Below are 26,796 nucleotides of genomic sequence, written 5' to 3'. Positions count from 1 at the left end.
GCCACCAACCCCACCCCCCACATTCCCTTTTACTTTCTCTCTTCTTTTGGGTGTTATGGTTTGCAATATAGATACTAAGTGGCCATAATGTTTGGTTCATAGTCTACTTTCAGCACGCATCTTCCATCCCAAGCGAGCCCTCCAAGCATCATGTACTTAGTGGTCCCTTCTCTATCCCAACTGCCTTTTCCCCCAGCATATGAGTCCGGCTTCCAAGCCATGGAGCCATCCTCCTGGCCCTCGTCTCTACTATCCTTGGGTGTTAGTTTCCCGTTCTACTTTACATTCCACAAATGAATGGAGGCATTCTATGTCTGTCCCTCCCTCTCTGACTCATTTTACTTAGCATGATACTTTCCATGTCGATCCACTTATATGTGAATTTTATGATTTCATCTTTTCTAACAGCTGCATAGTATTCCATTGTGTAGATGTGCCAAAGTGTCTTTAACCAGTCATCAGTTCTCGGGCACTCAGGTTTTTTCCAGATTCTGGCTATTGTAAATAGTGCTACAATAAACATATAAATGCAGATGTCATTTCTACTGTATTTTTTTGCATCTCCAGGATATATTCCTAGAAGTGGTATTGCTGGGTCAAATGGGAGGCTCAGTTTTTATTTTTTTGAGAAACGTCCATATTGTTTTTAAAAAAGTTCAGCCCTCTTATATTTTTTCTTTTTGGGTCACACCTGGCAGTGCCCAAGGGTTACTCCTGGCTCTGCACTCAGGAATCACCCCTGGCGGTACTCAGGGGACCATGTGGGATGCTGGGATTCGAACTAGGGTTGGCCGCGTGCAAGGCAAACGTCCTACCCGCTGTGCTATTACTCCAGCCCCCAGCCTCTTTAAAAAAAAAAAAAAACTTTATTTAACCACTGTAGTTTACAGAGTTGTTCCTAATACAGCTGTTTTGAGCACTCATTGTTCCAACCCCAGTCCCACCACCAGTGTGACTTTCCCTCCCCCAGTGTCCCCAGTTCCCTCCCCCCATGCCTACCCCCTTAGCAGGCACAAATATTTTATATTGCTTATTACAATAAAATGGCCAGTGAATCATCAAAAAATACTCCAGCAGAGGAAATTTTGTGAAAATTGTTTTTTCTCACAATGGGATTTTAAAGTCATTGTCTGAGGGTTTGCTGAGTTGCTTGTTGGTTGAGCTTTTTATGTTGTTTCTGTTTATTGCGCTCAGTTGGTTTCTGTGCTACTTCCCCGTACAATTTGCTGTGCTCCTACTGGGCTGTCAGTACTGTGGAATTTGGAGGTGTGGCGTGGCCGCATACACACCCACGCGTACATACCCACGCACTCCAGGAACTCCAGGATCTGTAGAACTGGGCTAATGAGTTTCGGGGCTTGGCGTGGCACAGCTCGCGTCTCTTTGAAATTAGTGGTGAACCTGTGAAGCTGGGCTGTTGTTTGCGTGGTGGTGGCTGTGGGGTGTGGGTATGGCTGCCGGGACCTCCGGCATTCAGGGCAGGGGGCTGCTTCCTGCCCCCACTCCACGAAGACCCCAGAGTTCTCAGCCAGAGAAATTCCAGTGTCCCTGGGATTTTTGTTGGCGTGGCATCTCTGCAGAGAGTAGTCAAGAGGTGGTGGAGTTGGGCTGTTCCCATGGCCCACCCCTCCGCCCCAGGGCACCCCAGAGCGTTCAGAAGGGAGAGTGGTGTGCCCCTGAGTTCTGGTGGCTTGGCTTGACTCTCCCGAGGTCAGTGGGAAGCTGAGGGGCTGGGCCATTGTTCCCGTGGTGGCCTCTCCTCATGCTTCTTAAAGGGTCAGCTCTGCTTCTGTTTTAGGTATGGCTCACTTGAAACACACACAGTTATAAAATCATCTCTCGCAGTGTGTGTGTCAGGCAGTTGTGTTTTTCTCTCTGTGGGGAGAGAAAAAGCCACTGGATAAGGCGGTAAGGGCAGGACCATGGCCAAGTCGTGTGTTTACGGAGGGCTTTGGGGGAGGAGAGGATATTTGAGCAGGAACTGTTCATGTGAGAGAGTCAATTCTGCCTCCCTGTAGCACTGTGGCAAGGCACAGAGCAGCAATGGAGTGGAGAGAAATGGAAAACTAGCTCAGAGGGAGGTGGGGAGGTCAGACCATACGAACGATTTGTTCCTGTCTGGCTTCTTCTGTGTGTGTGTGTGTGTGTGTGTGTGTGTGTGTGTGTGTGTGTATCTGTGTGCGTCTGATAAGATCTGACTGCTTTTGAAAGGATCTCTCTCTCCCTCCCCCCCTGCACCTCCCCTCTCTCCTCCCTCTCCCTTCCTCTCTCCAGTTATTGGGAAGGCCGGGGTGAGGGAGGGGATGAGTTTGGAGCTACTTTAGTCATCAGGTGGGATGGGGGCGCCTGGATTAGTGTGGTAACGATGGAGCTGGTGAGAAGTAATCAGATTCTGGGCGAACTTTAGAGGGAAAATGCCTGGATTTGTTCATAGATTTAGAAAGAGAGGACTCCAAGTGTTTTGGCCTAAGCCCCTGCAAGGGTTGAGTTGGCATTTACTGTATTTCACTGCATAAATGTCATAGACTCCAAACATTGGATGTGACTGTTGTATGAATTTTTGTTTATCTTTTTAAATACGCGACAAGGATGATCCAAAAACACGAGTTCCCACACAATGGATCTCCTTCCTCTCTCCACCAGCATCAGGCCTGCACCCTGGGCCACAGCTTTCGTGAGATGTCACTGGCTCACGTAAAGGGAGAGCTCAGTGGCTAGTGCTGTGTCTCAGGGTCTCGTGGAACCCTCCGCTCTCGGTCGCTTCCCCGGGCTGGGCCAGGCACCCACTGGTGTGATTTCCTCTCCTTCGTTTCCCCCTGCGGGGTGTTTCCTATCGATGGAATCGCACAGTCGGAGGTCTCCCGTGATGGCCTTTTCGCGCAGCCTAACCGAGGCCCCGGCTTCCGGCCGGAGAGCCCCTGGGAGTGTCCAGGTGTGGCTGCACCGGACGTTTGGTTCGTTTCCTGTGTGGCGCTGTTATGAATAACGCTGCTGGGAATATTATTGCACAAGACTTTCTATAAACGAGCGCTTGGTTCCCTCGGGGCTATAGATTTGGGTCTGTTTTTTATTTTTGGCAGTGCCGGGAATTGAGCCCAGGCAACACACATGAGAGGCCAGTCTGCTTCCCCCCTGGGTCTGTGCGTTTGAGAGGGGTTTGTTTGTCATGGGCTGTCACTAGTGTTCTGGGACACTGTCTTCGATGTTCCCATCAGTAATCTATAAAGGCTCTGGTGGCTCGTCTCCTGGCCCACACTTGGTACCTTAGTTTCCATCATTATCCTTGTTACTGTCTGAATTTGCATTCATTTCTCTGTGAACAGTGATGGGAAACATCTTTTCCGGTTTGCCACTTGCATGTACATCTTTAGAAGAGTGTCTGCTCAAGTTCTTTGCCCATTTTTAATGGAATTCTTCTTTCATTGTTGAGTTCTTAGAGTTCTTTATGTATCCTACATGGTAGACTTTCAGAAGATACGATTTTCATCTATTTAGTTTTAGTTTTGGGGCCATACCAGGCAGTGCCTGGGGTTTACCTTGGCTCTGTGCTCAGGGAATCGCTCCTGGCGGGGCTGGGGAAAGCATGTAGGGATGCTGTGGATCAAAACCAGGTTGGCCACATGCAAGGCAAGTGCCTGTCCACTGTACTATCTCTCCAGCCCCATCGTCTTTCTCTTTTTTAAATTGTAAAAATAATTGATACTTATTACAAGTGTTTAAGTTCTACAGAAAGGGGCCAGAGAGATCGTATGCTGGGTAGGGTGCTTGCTGTACATGCGGCTGGCCCAGGTTTTATTCCCAGCATCCCATTTGGCCCCCCTAAGCACTGCCAGGAGTGATCCCAGAGCACAGAGCCAGTAGTAACCCCTGAGATCCACTGGGTATGGCTCAAAAATCAAATAAATAAATCCAACAGAAAAGAAAAAGTTATTTTACTACTCTCCAGGTAATCTCAGAAAAACTCAGTAAATTCAATATATGACCTTCCAGATTTAAAAAAATGAACATCTTTTATGCATAGGGCCAGAAAGATAGTACAGAGGGTAGGGCGCTTGCCTTACGTGCAGTCAACCTGGGTTCTATCCCATATGGTCGCATCACAGTTGGGTGTATCCTTCCCCCCAAACAAAACTAAAGATGCACATACAAACCTCTGTATGAGAATATATGTTCTATATAACTAGTGTTTGTTGCTTCGACATGCTGGGGCCATGGTACCAGCTAGGGAGCTGGCCATGGGAGCCCACCTCTCTCTGCCCATTGCACACCATAGCAGGGGTGGGGGACAGCCCTTTGAGGGAGAGTGAGCACGCGGAGCCCAAAGAAAAGACAAGAGGGGCTGGAGCGGTAGCACAGCAGGTAGGATGTTTGCCTTGCATGCAGCCAGCCCAGATTTGATCCCCAGCATCCCACATGGTCCCCTGAGCACTGCCAGGAGTAATTCCTCAGTGCAGAGTTAGGAGTAATCCCTTTGCATTACCGGGTATGACCCAAAACGAAAAAAAAGAAAAGAAAAAGAAAAAGACAAGACACGCTACAGGAGCCTCTGCGGGGAGAAGACACAGTTTATTGCAAGCAGAGTCTGGTTGTAAAAAGGTTCCCTGTTTACAACCTTGAGAAACCGGGACGAACTTTCCATGGGGGTTATTCAGCACACACTTGCAAAAAGCCCCTAGGATATTGCAGTTTGTCATTCCTTTTGGGTCGGGGGTCCTGTTTGTTCAGTCGTCCCTGGCGCCACCAAGCTGACTGGTTGCCACAGCTGGCTACTGGATGAGTGAGAGCAACGGAGAGGAGAGGGGCCGCTGCTGGGACATCAAAAGGGGCAGCTCTGGGGCAGGGGTCGCCTACCGCTCATCCTGGCGGGGCCACGTCTTCAGGGGCTCCGTCCTCAATCCCAGGTGCTCCCCAGTTGTTCTCGCAATGCTCCACAGGTGTCGAGTAGCTGAGTCCCCAAACTTACTTCTATTTTTAATCTTATTAATATCTTAAGATTATTAAGATGTGCGGCTGGAGCGATAGCCCAGCGGGTAGGGCATTTGCCTTGCATGTGGCCAACCCGGGTTTGATTCCCAGCATCCCATATGGTCCCCCCCGAGCGCAGCCAGGAGTAATTTCTGAGTGCATGAGCCAGGAGTAGCCCTTGAGCATCACTGGGTGTGACCCAAAAAGACCGCCCCCTCCAAAAAAAAAAAATCATGTGTACATCTTTTCACTGTTGTCTCGATATTTTAGTGGCTGCCAAGAAGGGCTCCCGTGAGGGGTCTGAAGCAGGTGAGGAACCCGAAGGGTGGGAAATCTTAAGTTACAGTTCTGGGTTGTGGGGAGGAAGCCAAGGAGCTGCTGCTCTCTGCCTGTGTGTCTGCCTCCACAGCCCGTGCTCTTGCTCCGTTTTGCTTTGGGGCCACATCCAGCTGTGCTCAGGGTTTACTCCTGGCCCAGCACTCGGGGAGGACTCCCGGTGGGGTGCGGGGGATGGAACGGGGGGGGGGGGGCGCGTGCAGGGCGAGTGTCCTACCCACTGTGCTGTGGCTCCAGCCCCGAGATCCTGTGTTCCTGTTATGCTGTCGAGTTGTTCCAGGGGCCGCTGCCTGAAGCTTCCCCCTCCCAGCTTCCGTGTCCTCCACCTGTGGACAATGCAGTTTCAGGAAAGAGAGGTAATCCCCTCTTCCTCCATGCTCCCCTCGCACCCCCCCCCCCCACCCGCGCCCCACGCAGATCATCAGCGCCCTGGCTGGCAGACAGTCTCGCAGCCTTGCCCCTGGTTGGCCTGGGGCAGTGCCAGCTGGTCTGGGTGCCGGGTCTCTGTTCCAGCCCTTCCCCTAGCGCCCCTCTTTCTCCCCTGGCTGCTTCCACAGGCCCTTTATCCTGCACCTCAAGCCCCCGCTCAGCGGGCTTGCAGCTCAGGGGCTCCCTCCCAGGCCCAGAGGTTCTGACTAAAACAGCCCTGGAAGTAGAAGCAGGAATCAGGAGAGGAGTACGGGTGAGCAGAGAGTCGCTCCTCTGCCCTCTCCAGAGGCCGCCCCATGAAGAAAGGCCCTTTTCTTCCACGGCCTTGCCCTCGCCCACCTTTTCACTGGACCTTGCATTTGGCTGCCATGGGTCAGCCCTGTGCCCTTCTGGCCTCGGGAGATCCCCTTCCTCACGCGTCCCCACAGCACTTGGCTCGTAGCAGAGCTGGAGGAAGGCGATGACTGGACACCCAGCAGCCTGCACTCTTTTTTTTTTTTCTTTTTAGGTCACACCCGGCAATGCTCAGGGGTCACTCCTGGCTCTGCACTCAGGAATTACTCCTGGCATTCTTGGGGGACCATATGGGATGTTGGGAATCGAACCCAGGTCAGCCGCGTGCAAGGCAAATGCCCTATCTGCTGGGCTATCACTCCAGCCCCCAGCCCGCGCTCTTTGCAGTTGCTTGAAAGCGATTCTCCCCATCCTCACGGTAACAGGAGCCACTCAGGTCTGTTGGGCAGCCTTGGTTCCCGGGGAGGTCTGGAAATCAAGGCAGACGGGGCTGGGCACACATCCCAGGTCTCCCACGAGCTCGTGGCGTGGCCTTGGCCCAGTTGCTTGATCTGCCGGAACCTCCCTTTTCTTTGGGTAAAATGCAGGTAAAAATCCCACTCGTGTTATCTGCGTGCGGTGAGGATTGGCTGGGCCCAGGCGTGAAGTGAGCATGAGCTGAGAGCCTGGCGCCCAGAAAGGGCTCTACGGATAAAGAGGTGTCGGTGCATTGGGGGGGGGGAGAGCAGGTGGCCTGGGGGCCCAGGTCTCTCAGGTCCCTCCATCAGGGATAAGACGGGATCCCTTCTCTCCCTGTCACACTCTGTTCCCCTCCCTCCGCTCCTTCTCCTTCTCTCGGGTGCGGCAAGGGGCCTTTCACCCGTTGGGGTCTTCACTCTGTTCTGTGGCCCTGGAGCCGGGCCCAGTAGGTAGCAGGTAGGGCAGTGCACTCAGAAGTCAGGGACCCGAGGGTCAGAAGCGCTCAGTCTGCGGCTGCTCCCAGGACTGTGTGGCCACCCAGGATTCCCCAAGCATTCATGCCAGCCTTTCCCTTTTATTGTAGATGAAGAAACTGAGCCACACGGGAACGGCCTTATTTGTGTCCAGGGCCAAAGCGCTTTAATAAGGGCAGGCACGAGGCCGTCTGCACGAGAGCCTGGGCTTGTAGACACTGAACTGCGCCTCTGTAAGACTGTCCTGTTTGGGCTGGAGCAATAGCACAGCGGGGAGGGCGTTTGCCTTGCACGTGGCCGACCTGGGTTTGATTCCCAGCATCCCATCTGGTCCCCCGAGCACTGCCAGGAGTGAGTCCTGAGTGCGTGAGCCAGGAGTAACCCCTGAGCATCGCCGGGTGAGACCCAAACAGCAAAAAAAAAAAAAAAAAGAAAAAGAAAAAGACTGTCCTGTTTTATTCCTCACATCATCAATAGCTTTATCTTTTCTTTTTTTGGGGGGTGGGGGGGGCACACCGGGTGGTGCTCAGGGCTTACTCCTGTCTGGCTCTGTGCTCAGGGATCACTTCTGGCGGGCTTGAGGCACCGTATAGGGTACTGGGAATGAAACCCAGGTGGGTGGCATGCAAGGCAAAGGCCCTGCCCGCTATGCCCCGTGGACAGCTCGAAAGATAGGCAGGTGCCTGCCTGTGCAGAGGTCAACCACTCACTGCCCTCTCTTGTTTATTCTGGACACAAACGTGAAAAGCGATCAGGAAAGATTAGGTCTCTCCCTCTCCTCCACCCCCCTCTGTCTCTCTCTCTTTCTTCCTCTCTGTCTCTCCCACCCCTTTTATCTCTCAGCCTCTTTGTGTCTCTCTCTCATCCCCTTTATCTCTCTCTCTCTCTCTCTCCCAACATATATATGGACTGGAGTGATAGTACAGTGGGTAGTGTACTTACTTTGTACATTTAACTGACCTGGGTTTGCTCCCCAGCACCACATATGGTTCCCTAAGTCTGTCAGGAGTGATCCCTGAGCACAGAGTCAGGAGTACAGAAGTAAGCATGCTGGGTGTGGCCTCAAAATAAAATTATATGTGTGTGTGTGTGTGTGTGTGTGTGTGTGTGTGTGTGTGTGGATTAGTGTTTGGATCATATTCAGTGTGCCTGGTTGCTTCACGTGTATGTGTGTGTGTGTGTGTGTGTGTGTGTGTGTGTGTTTTCAGGTCATACCTCTTCTACTCTGTGCGTGCATTGTGTGTGTGTTCAAGTCATACCAAGTGTGCTTATGTGCTACTGTGGGGGGTGTATGTGTGTGTGTGTGTGTGTGTTGGGTGCTGCTTCCCTCCTTCCAGCTCCTTATTGGGGGTTGCTCCTGGTGGTTCTGGGTTTGGAACTTGTGCCTCCCTCACACAACATATACTCCAGCTTGCTGAGTTCTCCCCAGCACGAAAATTTCTTTTTTCGCTTCCCTCTATGAGACAGCAGCGGAAATGATAACAGATAATGTTTATTGAGTGCATCACCATGTGCCAACTCAGTAATGCTTTTAGCCCTTCCAGCAGTCCCGCTGAGTTCATAGTGTCACACACATTGGTTCATGGGAAAACCAAGGGAGCCAAGTAAAATTCCTCAGGCCCTGGAGCTCAGTAGTACCAGCTCTGGGCCTCATGCTACAGCAGCCCGACCTCAGAGACTGTTCTAGATGCTTTCGAGAGCCTGCTGCTTCAAGCGAGGAGAGCTGTGCTTGGTCCCCCAGCTTGGAGGCGGAGGGGCAGCTGGCCTGTTCTCCTCACCCATGCCCTTTGATCGGTGGCCACAGAGGTGGCTGGCGCTCCACATCTTCCTGAAGGCCCGTGTGATTCCTTCAGGCTGTCGGGCCTCCCTGTGAGTGCCCCTGCCCTGCGGACGGGAGACAGGCTGCCGGGCTGTGGGGTCAGGGGTGGGGACGGGGGAGAGGGGGACCATGCACCCAGCAGTGGAGGAAGTCTGGTCAGGATACACAAACAGAGACATTTCCTCCAGGGCCAGCGGCCCCCCGCCTTGGGCAGTGCCCACCAGCAGACAGTAAAGCAGGGCATGTGTCTCGGCTGATTGCAGGCCAGCGCTGAGAGGAGGGGGGTGCCCAGGAGCCACCAGGAGCTGGCAGGGATGTGTGTGACAGACCAGTCCCTGGAGGCGCAGCTGTCCCCCTGGCTGCCAGAGCAGGACACGGCCTCCCTTCATCCGATTCTTCTCCCTTCTTTCTAAAGATCTTTACCACCATTTTTTTTTTCTTTTTGGGTCACACCTGGTGATGCACAGGGGTTGCTCCTGGCTCTTCACTTAGGAATTACTCCTGGCGGTGCTCAGGGGACCCTATGGGATGCTGGGAATCAAACCTGGGTCGGCCACATGCAAGCCAAGCGCCCTGCCTGCTGTGCTATCGCTCCAGCCCCGACCATTATTTCTTACTGAGTTTTATTTTCAGCAGTGTGGGGTACTAGACTATTCCTGGTAATTTCATATGTAAAACTTGCAGCCCCACTCCCACCCTCAGCATCCACCTCCCTCCACCAGCATCCCAGTGACTGCATCCTGCGGGTCCCTCACCCCGTCACTGCTTGCCTCCCCTTATCTAGCCCAAGTCCGGGACTCTGTCGCCAGGGCAGGAATCTCAGGGCAGCCTCCCTGCGCAGCCTCTCAGAGGGGCTGACCCTGGCCATGCGCCCTATCCTCGCATTCAGTTCTTGCTCTGCCCGCATCCGTGCATTCTTGCTTTGTAGTTCATCCTTCTTGCTTTCATGGGGCCGGGAAGGGTGGCCGGGGCTTCTCACATCAGCTGGGCCATGTGCCCTGAGCGACATCCCCAGCCCCACCTTCTCTTTCTTACACAAACGGTGGCGTTTCTCGGAGTGGAAATTTGAATGACCGCTTGTAGGTGAATCGGGCAGTGAGGATCCTAGAACCCCGGCCTTCCTGGTGAGAAGCCACAGCAGCTTGTTCGGATCTGGACAGCTAGTGCAGGGACCGGGACTCAGGCCCTGCCTACCGCCACCCTGGGCTCCTGGAGCATCGCTGGGTACAGCCCTAGAGACCTCTGAACATGGATAGGTGTAGCACTGCGGGCTCTGGAGCCCCCAAGCAGTGCCCCGAGGACCCCAAGCATCACTGGGGTGAACTGGGTCATCCATGTGACCACAGCGCCCAGGCAGTACTGCATCCTCAAGCCCTTGCACTGAACTGCCCAGTATCATGTCTGGGAGGGGCTCGGGCCTCCTGGTCACTGCCTAGGAGCCCCCTTCCAAACGTATGTCTGGGGCTCAGGGATGTGACTCAGCGGTAGAGGGAGGTTCGGGGGCCAGTCACAGGCACCCCCCACAGTCAGAGGTGATCTGTGAACCCCACAGGTCAGCACTCACACTTCAGGGCACCTGTACAACTTGGGGACATGGCGGCACCCAAGCAGGAAGGACAGGGAGGAAGGAGAAGCAGGTGCTGGCTACCTGTTCAAGGCCGCTCTGAAGCGGAGAGCGTGGCCGGCCCTTTCTGCCTTTCTCCCCCAAGGCCCGAGCGGCTTCCTCTTACCCGCACCTGCTGGAGAGTTTGGAACATGCGTCCCACTCCCGCTGGAATGCTAGGAAGTCTCCTTTCACTAGGGGGGCACTACTGGGCGGACTGCCTGGGGGGCATGCCCTCTGTGCATTGTTCGCGGGAATGTGCTTGGGAGTGTCGGCAGGAAGGCCCCCCTGCAGGATGTGACCAGAAGGCTTGCCTGGTGGGGTTTGTGTCAATAAAGTGTGACCCTTCCAGCTTGGCCCAAACCCTTCTCGTGGGGGGGGGGGGGCTCTCTGACCCCAGCGGAAGGGTCTGCTGCCTTCATCGCCCCTCGAGAAGCTGCTCCGAGGTCTGCCCGCTAGAGGCTGGGGGTCGACTTTTGTGCTGTGCTTCGATGTGGTTCATCACTGGGCGTCACCCCAAAGCCCAGCCCGACCGCTCGCATTTCTCCAGCCTCGTTCCCGTGTTCGTGGACATCCAGATTGTTCCAGAAAAGAGTCTATGGGGTACTCTTGGGAAATGTAGCTTTGGAGGTGGAGGGTTGTGGGGGTGACTCAGGGTCTGAAAGTTTCTGCTTTGGTAGGCTTGAACAGTGGTGGGAAAATTTGAGCAAAACATAATGCCCCAAATTAGAGAGTATTGGGGAAATTGTCTGCCATAGAGGCAGGGTGAGGACTGGGTGTGGGTGGTGGAAAATGTGCACTGGTGGAGGGGTGGGTGTTCCATCATTGTATGGCTGAATCTCAAACATGAAAGTTTTGTAACTCTCATGGTGATACAATAAAGCAAAATTCGAAAAAGTAATGTGGGGTTCATGCCTCATTCAGTCAGCTTAATCAGTGGCTGAACAAATAGCAGTACTCCTACGTTTTTAAAAAAAAAAGTTTCTGCTTTGCCAGCTCGAAGCTGTGAACTCAGTGCCCAAGGCTGCTCCCACAGTTCTGGCGGCTGGGCCTTCTCTGTCCCATTGTGATCCTGCAGTGTGTAGCCGTAGCCAGGAAGTGCCCACCCACCCACCCCACTTCAGTGAGCATGGAAGTGACCCCCCTGGAACCCCAAGGTCCACCTCAGGAGAGCTTGCATGTGAGTACCGCCAGCAGGAGAAGGACGGCAGCAGCATCAGGGGAAGGCCTCACCCCAGCGAGCTCGTGAGGGGGCCGGAGGGACGTGTGACAGGAGACCCCCCGGAGTGGACCCTGAGCACAGCGGCTGTGGATCAGGGCTCCCTCCTCCAGGTCCTAGTAAGATCTACACATTGAGGGGCTGGAGAGACGACAGCACGGTGGGGAGGGGGCTTGCCATGCACCGCCCCGCTCTGCCATGTCTCAGGCCCCAGCCCGTCTTCTTAACTCTAGCGTCTGGCATGAGGGTTACCGGCTGCGAGGTGCCCGGTAAGTCACTGTCAGAGGAAATGACAATTCGGTTTAGAGGGGGGCGAATGCCAGAAGAAGAGCACTTCAAAGGGTCTCAGACAGCAGTGCGGGTTGCTAAGTGATGAGTTGGGTCTCCCGACCCCTGGCGGAAATGCAGATTGTGCGCCATCATCTCTGGAGGTAGAGACTGGGTGAAGTTGCTCCCCGGGTGGCCAGGCTGGCAGATGCCGTCTCACCTCCTGGGGTTTGCTCTCCGCCAGGTTTTGTCCCGTGTCCCTAGTTCCTCCCTCCGCACTCATAGTCACTGAAGGGTGGGTGCTGGCGTGCGCGTCGCTGTAGTTTCTCTGTTCAGGAGAGGAAGATGTGGGTGCTTGGATGGCTGGTCAACTCCGGCAGCGAGAAGTGGGGTGCAGAGGGAAAGGAGCGGGCAGGAGCCGGACTTCAGGGGAACGTGCCTGCCAGCCCTCCTTGCTTTGCTTGCCCTTCCTCCTCGAACGGAAGGTGCATCCTCACCTCCAGGATTATTTTTTTGTGTGTGTGGGTTTTTTTTTTTTTTTTTTTTTGCTTTTTGGGTCACACCCAGCAATGCTCAGGGGTTCCTCCTGGCTCATGCACTCAGGAATTACTCCTGACGGTGCTCGGGGGACCCTATGGGACGCTGGGAGTCGAACCCAGGTTGGCTGCATGCAAGGAAACACCCTCCCTGCTGTTCTATCGCTCCAGCCCTGGAAAAGCACTTAAAAAACTTTAAAAAAATTTTTTTTTAAATCTATGCTATAACTGGTGACTCTACTTCGTTTTCCTTGAAGCCAGGACTTTGTGGCTGAAGGATGTGGAAAGTGCAAGCAGAGTTGGCCCTCAGGGGCCGCTGTGGCCTCCTGTTCTAAGCACCTGGCTCCCACCATCACCTTGCGCCTCCCACACCCTCCACCCTCCACCCTGCACCCTTCCCGGCTGGCCAAGCTGTGCTTTCTCCTTGCTGCTCCATGTGCCTGCCCCTTCTGAGCAGCGGGGGACTCAGCCGCCGGGGAGCTGCACCTGGCCTGCCTCTTCTTCGGGCACCTCGACCTCGCCGGGGGTCTGGGCGGATCACGAGACTCTCGCTTGGCGCCTGGAGAGCAGATGCATGCCAAGGGCAGAACCAGCTGAGGCCGAACCCTGGAATCCAAGCTGGTGCATTCTCCCAGAACCCCGTGAGTGCGAGAAGGGGGTGATCGGATGTATTAATCACTGGCTCGGAAAGGAATGAAAATATTTCCATAGTATAGTATGCTTCTTTCCTAAAACAGATGTGCCCTCATTGTTCCATGAGGAAGTAATTAAGTGTATTTGATTAAAACACTCATGAGCGCGATCATTGATTCGAGGCTACCATCCGCGCGGGGCTCTCCCTGGGGACTTGGCTGTGCGTTGGGGCTGCTTCTCTCCTCTTGACCCCATGAGGTGCTGTGTGCTGCTGGGGACCAAGCCCAGGACCTCACACAGGTGAGGCGAGTGCTGGACCGCCGAGCTCCGTAGCAGAGGTGAAGAGAGTGTGGCTCAGAGATTAAGTCACTGGAGCGATAGCACAGCGGATAGGGCGTTTGCCTTGCATGCGGCCGACCCGAGTTCAATTCCTCTGTCCCTCTCGGAGAGCCTGGCAACCTACCGAGAGTATCCCACCAGCACAGCAGAGCCTGGCAAGCTCCCCGTGGTGTATTCCATATGCCAAAAACAGTAACAATAACGGTCCTCACTTCGTGTTTCTGGGCTATACTACCATGCGACAGGGACACATGGAGATGTTACTGGCACCCACTCGAGCAAATCAGTGAGCAACGGGATAACAAGTGATACAAGTGAAGTGATACCCCAGGATAGTCCGGTCTGTGGCACAGTCAAATCACGCTGTCTTGACTTTCCACGCCCTCAATTACTTTCTGATCTTTCCTGTCTATCATTTGGTTTGGGGCCACACCTTGCTGTGCTCAGAGCTTATACTTGGCTCTGGTGCTCAGGGATCATTCCTGGCGGTGCCGGGGGACTGTATGATGCCAGTCAATGAGCTGACCGTGGCCCTGCGCATGGCAGATGCCTTCCTTGCTGTGTTTTTTCGTATGACCTTGTCTGTGAGACATCTGTCAGCTCTGCACCCAGATCAGCCCTCCTGCCTCTCTTCCTCACAGCCCTTCCGGTACCCTCCTCACTGTGCTTTCTTACCTTTTCCTTAGAATTACCGTCTGTGTTTATATCTTTTGTGTGTGTGTGTCACACCCGGCAATGCTCAGGGGTTACTCCTGGCTCTGCACTGAGGAATCACACCTGGCGGTGCTCGGGGGTGGAGGTGGTGGGGGGAACCATCTGGGATGCTGGGAATCGAACCCCAGTCGGTCACGTGCAAGGCAAACACCCTACCCGCTGTGCTATACCTCCAGCCCCTGTGTTTACGTCTTGAACCTAAAAAGATTTTTGTGAATTCAAGAGTTGCATACTATCCCCTATGAAAGCTGGTGTAAATATTGATGTCACGTTTACATTAAAAACAGCACGTTTTACTAAGGTCAAGCTACATATGTAATTACTATGTTTACTCTTAATATTTTTGAGTCCTATTTTATGTTTTAGGCTATTTGGTCCCCCCTTCCCTGCCACCACTGGTAAAATTTTAGAAGTTGGCCTGATAAAAAAAAATTTTAATTTTCCTAAAGTTTATCTAAACAGTAGGATACCTAATCCCAATTACATATGAAGTCTAAGATTGCAAAACTTCTTGTGAGAGAAGTTTAAGAAGTTTCCTACAGACTCAGGCTTTGTTATTTTCTGCCCCTCCTAGTATTTCAACAGGATTAAGTTTTTGGAATCAGTGGATCAAGTTTTAATGTTCCTGTTCCTTCCCTATACTGACATGTGCTTTGGCAGAACAAAAAAGAGACCTAAACATGTCAGCATGATTTTTGTTCAATGCATTAAAAACCATAAAAGTAACAAGATCTGACCCAAATCCCTAAACTCCTGACATGGTGGTTTTGTCCTTTTCAGTCCCGAAATTCAGATCGCTGACTTTGAAAAGCTCTCGGCCTGGGAGCACAAGTTATGGCAGCAGTGGGTGATTTATTTGAAGTTGATTGTGAGGGGTGGGCAACGTGGGTTAGTGGAAGGATTCCGGGCCACGAAGGATAGGGGCCAGCTCTGTCACTCAGGACACAGCTCATGTCTTGAGTGGTCGGCTGGTCTCTGTCCTCTCTGGCGGTTTCCTCGCTGGACCATGGACCTGTCAGGATCCAGTTCCAGGGGTGGCTGTGATGGTGGGAGTGGGGTATGGTTGACTCTTCGGGTGCTCACACAAACGGGCTTGCTAGCGGGAGTATTCTGTGTACGTTCATTTTGGAAGTGCCCTCCGGGTGGGTCAGTTCCAGTAGGATTTCTTTCCTACACAGTCACCCTCTGGAGCTTAGCTGTTCTTAAAGTTCTCTTCCTGTGAGGGATGAAAAACCAGTGAGATGCCATTAGGCCTCTTGCTTTTGTTTCTGTTTGGGGGCCTCTCCCAGCTGTGCTCAGGGCTCACTTCTGACAGGGCTCGGGAGACCATCTGGGGTGCCAGAGAAGCCAAGCCAGGTGGGTTGTGTGCAAGGCAAGTGCCCTACCTGCTGGACTGTGACCCGGCCTGGTGCCATTCGGTCTTTTCACACTTTCCATCACTGTGCCCCGGGAGATGCAGCCCCAGAACTCCGGGCACCCTTTCTGAGCAGGTATTCGTGGTTTTTTTTTTGTTGTTGTTGTTCTGCTTTTTGGGTCACACCCGGCAATGCACAGGGTTACTCCTGGCTCTGCACTCAGGAATCATTCCTGGTGAACCCAGATCGGCCGCGTGTAGAGGAGCAAACGCCCTACCTGCTGTGCTATCGCTCCATCCTCTCAGGTATTAGTGTTTGAGGATCGTTGATTTGGGAGTGAGGGAGCATGTGTCCACGGCAGCTGTTTGAGGACCCCAGAACCGGAGGAATGTGGCTCACGGGCTCTTGAAACCAGTCAGCCCCAGTTTGGTTCGGTGTTAGATCCCACACAAGCACCTCTGGGTCTTGTTCTCTTTGCTGCAGAAGGTGTCCCTGGCCTTACCAGATGGGGCTTTCTCATCTCGTCTTCCACCCGCTTCTTTGTCACCTGTGCCCGGGTCAGTTCCTCAGATGAAACCTGGTCTCTGCCACTTCCTGTGCCCCCTGCCCTCCCCTCACTCTTCTGTGCCAGTGTGCCCGGGAGGCCAGGTCAGCTGCACGGGGACAGACCCCCCTCAAAGAACACCCCTCTCTGCATTCTCACGCTGCCTGGTGGACATGGTCCTCAGACGCTTACGGCAGCCCCAGCTGATGGACATGCCCCCTCAGCTTGGGACACATAGCAATCACTGGCTCTGGACACCTCAGCCTTGAAGGGACACCCTCTTGGCTCTTTCTGCTCCCTCCCCCCCTTTTTTATTTTTGGCTAAAGCAAGTTACACAGCCATGCTAGTGAATTCGTCCGACGAGTAATGATACCCAACACCTCAGTGTGGTTTCTCCGGAAGTCTCCCTTACTGTCCCTCCCCACGCTCGGACAGACCCCAGGAGGTTGGCTCAGCTGCCCCCATGTTCCCCTGGCACCTTGCACTTCTCTGCCCTTCCCACAGCATGCTGTTCCCCCATTTCTCCCGCCCCCTCAGCATGTCTCATGGCTCCCTGGTCAAGCTCCATAAGGACGGAGAGAGGCTGCCGACCGAGCTCAGTACTCACAGCTGTGGTCGCCGTATTCCTGCAGCAGCATCAGGCATCGGCTTGCTTTAGTGGGAGAGAAAGGGTCAGTGGGATAGATAAAGAAAAGATGATGGTGACTTCCTGTTACTGAGCCCTTCCCAGACTCCAGGATCAGCACTCAGCATTTTTTTAAAAATATATTTCATTTTTATAAAGTTGTTCACAATAGTTCATTACAGATAATATTCAAACACCAATCCCACCACTGTGCACCTTCCCACCACCATAAAATTGTTGAATTTCATCCTGGAGCCATCTAAGCTCTTACATAAGATATTACAAACACATATGTTAAAACCAAACAAACGTGTGCCACTTTTGGTACATCAGTGAGCTAGAGAACGAGAGATTGTGCAGCCGCATTTGCAGCTGCATGCTCTAGAACGTTCTGTGTTGCTCTCTTCCGGGAGCTTTATTTCATAGTCTCTGGATCTTTGCCCTGGATGAGATTATATGGCACCGGAAAGCTACTGGAAGACCAAGGAGCTGGGGGGAGGAGGCCCAGGCCCATTCTGAGCGAGCGTGGAGATCTCAGTCACGGGTCCTGCATACCTGGGTTTTTTCTGCAGGTTCCTTCATGGGTGAGGCTTGTCCGAGCGTGTGGAGAGTGGCCTTGAGCTCTCAGTTCTCAGCTCTCCCAAACAGTTGGGTTCTGGAGGTTTCCGGCTGCCAGGGTTCTGTTTGGAGTGGGGATGGAAACGACCCATACCCTTCCGAGGTACACTGGTGAAGACAGTCTGGCGCGGGGTCAGGATGTTCAGTACTAAGCATCTTAATGCAGCATCTCAGACTATCGAGATGCTGCACCCAAAAAGATCGGTGCTGACACTCCCCTTAGATGAATGGTGACTTTGAGGGGACAAAGTCAGTCCTCCATCTAGGGAGTGGCAGTGACTCTGGGGAGAGGAGGTCAGTCCTCCATCTAGGGAGTGGTGTGGCCCGGGCTTGATGACTCTGCCTGGTCTGAGTGCTTACTCCCTCAGCTCACATCCCTGGGTGCTCTCATGGGTGTTTCACAGGAGTGTGGACACCTGCCACTGTCTGAGTAAGGGGGCAAGCCAGGTTCCTCCCTGCTGAGCAAGAGGCCAGCGGGAGGCTGGTTCCTTGGCCAGGTGTTAATTGTGGAGGATAACTTCGTGTTCGTTCTTGTGTCTCCTGTCAGGGTGACCCGGGAGCACAGGGAGATGCTGGTGAAACTGGCCAAGCAGAGCACCAACAAGGCCAAAGAGTCACTCCGGAGGGTCCGGGCCAACGCCATCAATAAGCTGAAGAAATCCAAGGACAAGGTCTCAGAGGACACCCTTCGGCTCATAGAGAAGCAGGTAGGTGACCCAGAGAGTCCCTGTGGGTGTCAGCAGTGAGGAGAGTGGGAACTGTGTCCCCAGCTCTTGGATCTATGGGACGGCGTTGACCGAGTCTGCTTGGGACTTTGGGAGCCAGTACCAGTGACCTTTGAACTGTGTTCCAGTCTCCCTGCCCAACACAGGCCCCCACTTCATTTACTCCCGTTCCTGCAAAGTTCAGAGGAAACTGCAGTTCAGAGATGCCACCAGCGTGCCTTGAGTCGTGGCTGCTGGGTGCTAGGGGTGGGACCCCTCACAGGCGCACGGGCTGCAGAGCCTGCCCACCCACATTTGTCTGTGTGTGGCTGGGAAGCCAGGAGGCGCCATTGTCCTTACCAGGCTGAGGGCTGGTGTTGACTCTGAAACAAGACCCAAAGGAGATGCTGGGTTCCAACAGTGAGACCAGGTGGGAGGGAGTAGTCGTAGAGGGATGGAGGGAGAAAAGAAGAGAACGTCTTTCAGTCAGACAGAACGGCAGGAGAGAGAAACAGTGGGGAGTTCGCCAAAGGTCTGGGACCCTACACTGCCTCAGCGCCCGGGGATTTCCATCTGTCTCTTTGCTCCTGTCTTTCTGCAGCTCTGCTGGGCCGTGGCTGTTCTAGGCCAGACTCAGTGGCTGGCGCCCGGCCTTGGCTGGGGTTCAAGTCCCCTTTTGTATCTCTCTCACTCCTGGAGTCCACGGGCTTCCCAGGGCACCTTTTTGTGGCCACCGCATCTCATTCAAGTACATTTTAACCACCTGCTCATGTCCGTTCCATTGGCCAAGCGAGTCAACGTGGGCCAAGCCCATTCTCTGCAGGGAGTGGAACATTCATTTCCGTGGAGGTCTGGAAAAAGAAGCAGATAATTTGAAATGATAATCGAACATATCACAGCATCCTAATCATTTGAGGTGCTTATAAGGGTATATACCCTGGGAGCAACCTTTTTCCCCCCAGTTTATTCAAACACCATAGTTTACAAAAGTTGTTCATGATGATTTGTTACAGGCATTTGATACTCCAACACCAATCCCACCACCCCTGCCCTCTTACCTCCACCACTATCTCCATTTTCCCAACCACCTCTCAAGGTTGCCCCTGTAGCAGGCCCACAGTGATTTATTTTTATACTGCTTGCTACCACTAAATGGCTAGCAGAATGATCAAAAAAATACTTCGGGGGGGGCTGGAGTGATAGTACAGCATGTAGGGTGTTTGCCTTGCACGCCGCCAACCCAGGTTCAATTCCCAGCATCCCATATGGTCTGCTTAGCACTGCCAGGAGTAATTCCTGAGTGCAGAGCCAGGAGTAACCCCTGAGCATTGCCGGGTGTGACCCAAAGAGGAAAAAAAAAAAACTTTGGTAAAAGAAAATTTATGTAAATAGTTATATCTGACCACGGGGACTTTAAGTCCTTGTGTGAGGGTTTACTGAGCTGTCATTGCAGGTTAAGCTTCTGTGTTAATGTTTTGGTTAGTTGAGAGTACTTGGCTCCTAGGTTACGTCCCACCCAGCCTGATATCAGTTTGGACATGTTGCTCGAGAAAAGTCAGGATATTTTCACTGGGCAGTGCGCTTACGTGAGAGTTTTGGCAGCTTAGCCTCTCTGTGGAGCTACATCCTGAGGTGGTGGGGTCTGGCCCCAGAAGCCGCACTGTGTACCCCCGTGTACCACCATGTACGCACTGTGTACCCTGTGACACCAGAGGAAGCAATAGATCTTCCTCCTGGGACCTGGGAGAAGTGGCCTGGCTTCTCGCAGTCGCTTCCTTCCGAACACAGAGCTCCTGACTCTTACCCCAGCCCTCCCGGAGTGCCTGGGAATGTATCTCCCTTACGTATCTCCCAGGGCCTCCCACCTCAGTCCACTGTTGGCCTTTCTGTTTCTTCCCCACCCCGAAAGCCTCCGGGTCCCCCAGCCTTCCAGATGGGCCTTCTCTGAGACCTGGGCACCAGTTTCGGTGACCAGACGCCAGGGAAGAATGACCTGAGAACCAGCGTGGAGACACAACCCACAGGCAGACAGAGACCTCCCTGGAGCCGTCCCTGCCAGCCTGGACATTTCCTTTGGTGCTCGTTACTTTCTGTTATTTTCCAAATGGCATGAGATTAAGCCAGGCTAGCTTAGCAGGGGTTTTTTTCTCTTTTTTTTAAGCTCAATAAGAAAGTGATTGACCTTGTTAACATTTACGTGCATTCCTTCTGTTGGTCTCTGCCAATGTCTAGGTCTTGCTATAGGAAGAACCATCCCGTCACGTCCATTTACAGGCCAGCCTATGCAGTCACCTCTGTCAGAATGTTGTCACTTATGCATTAGTTCTTACCGTTACTGCTTACAGCTTCACTTACTGTCCTGCAAGTAAATGTTTGAGTAAGAAAACATTCAGGAGACAGCTTTGTTGAATCTATTTTGTTTTTTGGGTTTTTTTTCCCTGACAGAAGCTGTTGATCTGGAGATTTTACTATGTGTTTTTGGCTTTATTTTTCAAAGAAGCCAGGCAGATACTGCTTGTATAGCTTTATTCAAACAATTTTCCGAAATGTATTTGTTTATTTTGTTCCTGATCGTCAAAGTAACATAAAATCATTGTACAAAATTATAGAAAAATATAGAGAGTTTTTAGTCTTAAGAGGCCCCAATTTTAGAAAAGTAAAAGGGAATAATTTACCTCTTAATTCTGCATCATAGAAACAACTGTTTTTAATATTTCAGAATGATTCTTCCCCTCCTTTTAAATACTAGTGAGTTTTGTTTTTTAACTAGTTTTTAATATGATTGAGAACATGTAGTATACGGACAATTTTATCTCCAGCTTTTAATTTTCTGTTTAGCAATAAAGCCATTGGTATTTTCTTGTTTCTTAAAAATCTCTTTGTAAACAGCCATTTCTAATGGATGCAAATGAATCCATAATTGTGGTTATACCATAATTCACTTTTAAAAGCCCTATCCTTGCTCTGGTCTACACTTTAGTTATTATAAATAAGGCTGGAGTGCATATTTGTGGACATAAATCTTTGCGGATACAATTTTTCCAAGATACAGTCTCTATACAACCACAGAGTTGCAGCACAAAAAGGAAGGCATGTTTTAAGTTCTTGCTTCCTACTGCCTAAATCACTGAGTTTATTTTTTTTATAAATATGTCTATCAAAATTCATGTTTTTCTGATCCCCAACATTTGAACCTGCAATTTTTGATGTGCAGTTGGAATGTGTTACTTCCACACCCCAGAGAAAAGATCGTTTATTTTTTTCCTTCCTATTTTGGTTGCAAGTTGTGGGCTGACGAGAACCGGACCCCTCCCCCAGTGCTCCTGGCTGACCCGGCAGCTTCAGGCGCAGACTGAGTCTCCAGCACGGCCAGGCACTTGCCCTGCCTTTGAGCGTGTCCCCTGTGCATGATTGTTATTTTTTTGGCTAGTTCCATCCAGACTTTCTGGAGGACAACAGAGTAGTAGCATATGCCAAAATGAACTCATTTCTAATTTAGTGGCTGATTTATCTGAAATAAATTGCCCAAAATCTTCTCTTCAGAAGTGTCCCTTGATGTATGATATATGATGGTCGAAAACTAGACTGTCTAAATTACGATGTTGGGAGAAGTTGTTTCATATCCCATTCACTGTCGTCTCTACATAGGTAGTTACAAGAGTATTGCCCAGAGCTGGGAGCAGATGGCTCATGTTTTGTATGGGGAGGGCCTGGGTCCCATCCCTAGCACCATGTGGATCTCTGAACACCTCCAGGAGTGACCCTGAGAACGGGGACAGGAGAATCTCCTGAGCACTACTAGATGTGACCCCCCCCCAAAAAAAAAGGTCTTCTTAGTGCTCCTTTTTATTTTTTGTTATCTGGGCCATACCTGGTGGTGCTGAGGGCTTACTCCTGGCTCTGTGCTCAAGGAACACTCCTGGCAGGCTCAAGGAACTATTTCTATGAAGTTCCGGAAATTGAACCCGGGTTGGCTGCATGCAAGGCAAGCACCTTTGCTGCTCTACTCTCTCTCCGGCCCCTTCTTAGTACTTTAAAAAGAAATTTTTCTGAAGAGGCAAATTACACAACCAAATTACAGTGGACATTCCATTTTTATAACGAAATGTCTGACATGCATAAAAAGGTTGCCAGCTTATCTGCATCAAAACGTTAGTGAGGGTCATTTCAGGTAATGGGATTACGAATGATTTAAATTGTATCCTTTGTGAGTCGTCGTCCCCCCCCCAGATTTATTTTGAGGTCAGATTTTTAAAAATAAATAAATAAATCGTACAGGCATGTTTCCTCTTTGATGTATCGGAGTGAAATGGTTGGGTTGCAAGGTTCCGTCTCTGTAATCATGTCTGACCCTCGGGCCCCCCGGCCCAGGCCAGCTCTGCTGAAGAACCCGCCTGCCCACCCGCCCGCGCACCGTCTCGAGCGCTGCCATCTGCCAGCCTGCTGTTCACCTTCGTTGTAGCGGGCTATAAATGGGCCTGCAGAACATGAAAGCACTTGGCAGACACCGCCAGGAAAGCTGGCCAAGATCCTTTCACTGCGGCCTTTTTCTGACCACGGAGCTGCTCTGAAGTGAAGCTCGGCAGTCACAGCAGCCGGAGGGAGGCTGCGGGCGGGAGCTGCACTCGCCTGCCCGCCTGGCACGGTGGGTGTTCTGACCCCGATGGCGCTCGCTCAGGCAGGACTTGCTCCCGGCCTGCCCCGGGGACTGTCCTTGGCCTCCAGGCCCCCGCCCCCTTTTCCGTCTCTGCCTACCATTCCCCTCACCTTGTCAGAGTAATTGATTCCTGGTATCTCTGATCCTTTTGGGGGGGGCACGGTGGCAGTGGGTGGGGAAGCAGACCAGACAGTGCTCAGGGCTCACTCCTGGCAGTGCCGGGAGGTCACTCAGGGTCAGCTGTGTGCAAGGCAAGCTCCCGGTGCACTCGCGTGCTCCCCCTCTCTCTGTGTCTCTCTCTGTCTCTCTGCTCCCTCTGAGCTGGCGTGTTGTCATGGAGAGGACACCGGGCCCAGCCGACCGAGGTTCAGGTCCTGGCTCTCTCTCGGCAGGTGACCGATGAACGTGGCTGAGCCCCCTTGTGCCGCTGCTTCCCTCCCCATGAAGCAGGCACTTCTCTGAACGGGGCTGCTGGCCCTCTGCGACCGCTGGTCCCGTGTCCATCCCTCCTACTCTCAGCCCCCGTGAGTCTGGATGTGGGACTGATGAGTTGGCAGGCCCTCGCACAGCCCGCCTGAATGCAGGCCGGGTTGGGCCCCGGGGCTTCCCCCCAAAGGGACGTGCCAAGCCACACTAGTTGTCCGCGGTGGGGGAGCTCTTGCTTCATCCCCACAACTGACTGTTGGGCAGGTCAGTTAGTGTCGCATGCCTTGACGAGCTCCTCTGTGTAGTGGGGAGGATGCCTGTGGGCCTGCCTTCAGAGAAGCCCCGTGAGGCGGGCGAGCTGCCGACAGAATGCGTGTGCATCGTGTGAACTTTGGTGCAGCTCTTCCCATCCCTTGTTGGTGTTCCCCCTCTGTTGGAGGGAGAAAGAACGGGGTGGGGGGAGGAGAGTGTCGAAGACTCGGTGGGCAATACCTGCGACGTCTCTAGCTGTGTTGGGTGCTGCGGGAATAGCACGTGGGAGCTGTTGGGGGTGCCCTGTCCTTGGGAGCCCCCATGAAGTCCCCACAAGGAGAGATGAAAGAGCAGGCAGTCTGTCCCCCGGGGCACTCGGAGGGGCACGGAATGTTGAACGTTGGTAAATATTTTCATTAATTGCTTAATTTGAAAAGAACTCAGGAAGTGATAGTAAAAATCAGAGTAACGCGAGCAGCATTTGCATGGCAAATAACCAGTTCGGAACGTACTTGCATATTCATGATTTCCCTTAACCCTCCCCACTCCTTGCATCCTTGAAGAGCGGCGAGGAAACCCGAACTCCAAGCGAGCAGATGATTCACAGTGTCACGGTCCTGAGAATGGAAGCGAGGGCTCCCATATCCGCCTGCTGTCCTCCTCGGCCCTCTTCCTCCCTCACCGCCACCCCCGCCCCCACCCATCCCCATCCCTGTCTGGCCCCCATTTTCCCAGAGGCCTGCATCCCTTCTTTCTCTCAGACAGGGAGTGGTGCTTCTGGCCCCACGTGCCTGCCGGACACTGGGGTTTGGAGGCAGAGGAAACTTGCCTGGGGCTGGGGTGTCCTGTGTACAGCCGTCCACCCTGCGCCCAGAGGCCGCCCTTGTAGTTTCACTTTCCCATCTCAGGGCCAATTCCTGGCCTGTCTCTGAACTCCTTAGATGGTTCTGCAAGTCCATGGCCAAAGATACTCTGAGCACAGAGCTCTGTCCCCTGCACGATGCTCAGCACAAGCTTGCTCCAACCTGAGGCTCATTGGTCCCCTGAGAATATTCATTTCTGAACAGAGGACCTTTTCTTCTTTTTTTTTTCTTTTTGGGTGGGTCATACCCAGCGATGCACAGGGGTTACTCCTAGCCCTGCACTCAGCAATTACTCCTGGTGGTGCTCGGGGGACCATATTGGATGCTGGGAATTGAACCCGGGTCGGCCGCATGCAAGGCCAATGCCAACCCACTGTGCTATCCCTCCATCCCCCAGAGGGCCTTTTCACGCAGGCCATTTGCCCTGCCCATCACCTCACCAGGTGACTAGGACCTTAGCAGGCCTGGCCCTGCTGCTTCTCAGCCTGGACCATCCTTTTTAAGTTATATTTTGTGTCTCAGCCTCATAGGCAGTATGTACTTACTGCAGAAGACCTGGAAAATGCAGAAGCACCTAAAAACATTCACCGTTCCTCATTTAGCAGACATTCCTGAGCACTTAGTCGGTGTTGGGTCTTATGTTAAATGTGACAGATAAGGGCATGAATAATGCATCACCTGTCTTCCTGTCGCTGAAAGATAATCACTATTAATATTTTGACATGTATCCTTCCAGTTTAAAAAATATGCATATTTTTAAAATATATTCGAGATGGTTTCTACTATGAGTATACACAGTTTTGGAACCTGCTTTTTCTTTAATTCAGGGGATAACATGAGCTTATTTCTGTGGTACTATAAATATCTTGAAGCATGTCATTTTTTCTGATTATTAAAGCAATTCGTGCTTGTTATCAAACTGAAATATTCAACATTTCAGAAATATACATTGAAATGTTATCCCTACTTGTATCCTCTCCAAAGGAGGGTTCCATAGGAAATTGGTACCCTGAACTATTTTTAACGGTTCAGTATAGTAAAACTACATTCCCATTCCATCACTTTAGAGCTTCTGATTTTTTATTATTAAAAATAAAAATTAAAGATATATATTTGCATGTAGAACTTAGGAAATTTTTTTCAGATTCTAGTCATGTGGTAACTTCCCAGTTGACGGAGCATTTGCATCAGTGATATGTGAGCTTATCCATTTCACCATAACTTCCTGGCAGTGAATATTGTAATTAAAAACCACAACATCAAATTTTTGTTAACTACGATAAATGAATTGTATCTTGTTTTAATTTGCGTTTCTCCAGTGCCTGTTGCATTTTCCTTGTTTGTTAACCAGATGTACTTCATTTTTTTTAAGACATATTTTTCTGCTTAATTACCGGGATCTTAATATTCTTAGAGTATAAAGGCTTTTTATAGCAAAATGTCTGAGGTGTAGGAAATTCAAGAGGCTCGTGAAGGGACAGATAAGGATACCTTCTCTTGTATTCTGTAATGATAGTTACTCATTTTGAACTGTGGAAAATAAAAAGGACTTGGGATTAAATGTTATCATTTAATATTCAGGATACACTGCTACATTCTGCTGTGTATCCTGAAACAACTGTTCTCGCTGCCTCAGTTTCCCCGTCTGTGACTGTTAATGTTGCCAGCAGAGGTACCGCGTGGCAGTACCTGTGTAGAGAGTTCTTAGGATATCGCCAGAGGGGGCGGGTTTGGAATGTCAGTGCGGTGCCCCTTCCCCTTCTAGGCCGGCTTCTCATGCTTCCTCCTCTTGCGTTTCTGCAGATCAGCCAGATGGCCGATGACATCGTGGCAGAGCTGGACAGACATCTGGCCGTGAAGACCAAGGAGCTCCTCGGGTGAGCCGCCAGGGGCAGGCAGTGCTCCGGAACCTGCTTTCCTGACTGCAATGGTGGCAGATGGGCAGCTCTCTACCCTGCACCCGTGGGCAACTGTCTACCCCGTGCCCGTGGAAGGTGAAGGAAGGCTGATACCCATCGGCGGCAGCTTCAGAGAGACACCAGCCTGTTCCTTGTCTCAGTTCCCTCGCCTGGCCTGGGTCATCGCCTGAGAATCTCCACCTCACATGGCCTTTACGTGGGACATCTGCCCTGACCATCACCTTGCCAGGCCACTGGAACTGTCCACAGGCCGGGCACCGCCTGCTCCTCAGTCCGGAGCCTCCTTTCGAATTCTCAGGCCCTAATGCCAGCTCCGAATGCTGCTCAGATGATGTGCATCTTTTCCTCAGGGTGGATACCTTTGCTGGAGGCCCGTTATGCCCAGCAACAATAAAATCTAAATAAATTGGAGAGAGTCAGACTCCCAAAGGAAGAGCTGGAGCAGGCCTGACCATGCACCCTGAGGGTGGGTGTGCGTTGGGCAGCCGGAGGGACACTGGCCCGAGTCAGTGCCCCCGCCCCCATCCCATTTCTCCCGCTCATCTGTCTCAGCTTGTGTTAGACTTCCTCCAGGAAGCCTTCCTGGGGCTGGGGCATTTCTGCTGCTCGCAGACTGCTGCCCACTGTTTTTTTTTTTTTTATCTGCCCCAAGTGTTGTCACAATGCCTGGAACATGGTTGACATTCACAGGAGTTAGGCTTTGAGTTGAGGTGCTGCTCAACGAGCGCCGACCTCCTTCCCTTCCC

General features: G+C 52.1%; 1 protein-coding gene across 1 annotated transcript in view; it reads left to right on the top strand.

The window, feature by feature from the left end:
• The window catches only part of MRRF (mitochondrial ribosome recycling factor), a 53,174-nt gene extending 26,724 nt beyond the window's left edge, over window positions 1–26,450 (top strand). Inside the window, exons 5-6 of the mRNA XM_056138691.1 lie at window positions 17,777–17,936; window positions 25,935–26,450. Coding sequence (XP_055994666.1) covers window positions 17,777–17,936; window positions 25,935–26,012 — 238 coding nt within the window. The 3' untranslated portion in view covers window positions 26,013–26,450. The remainder of the gene's footprint in view (window positions 1–17,776; window positions 17,937–25,934) is intronic.
• Window positions 26,451–26,796: the final 346 nt, after the last annotated feature.

Source organism: Sorex fumeus, unplaced genomic scaffold (assembly GCF_029834395.1).
Source record: "Sorex fumeus unplaced genomic scaffold, SorFum_2.1 ptg000129l, whole genome shotgun sequence".
NCBI classification, from domain to species: domain Eukaryota; kingdom Metazoa; phylum Chordata; class Mammalia; order Eulipotyphla; family Soricidae; genus Sorex; species Sorex fumeus.
The sequence above is the reverse complement of the archived record's forward strand: the minus strand, read 5'-3'. Positions and strand labels throughout refer to the sequence as shown.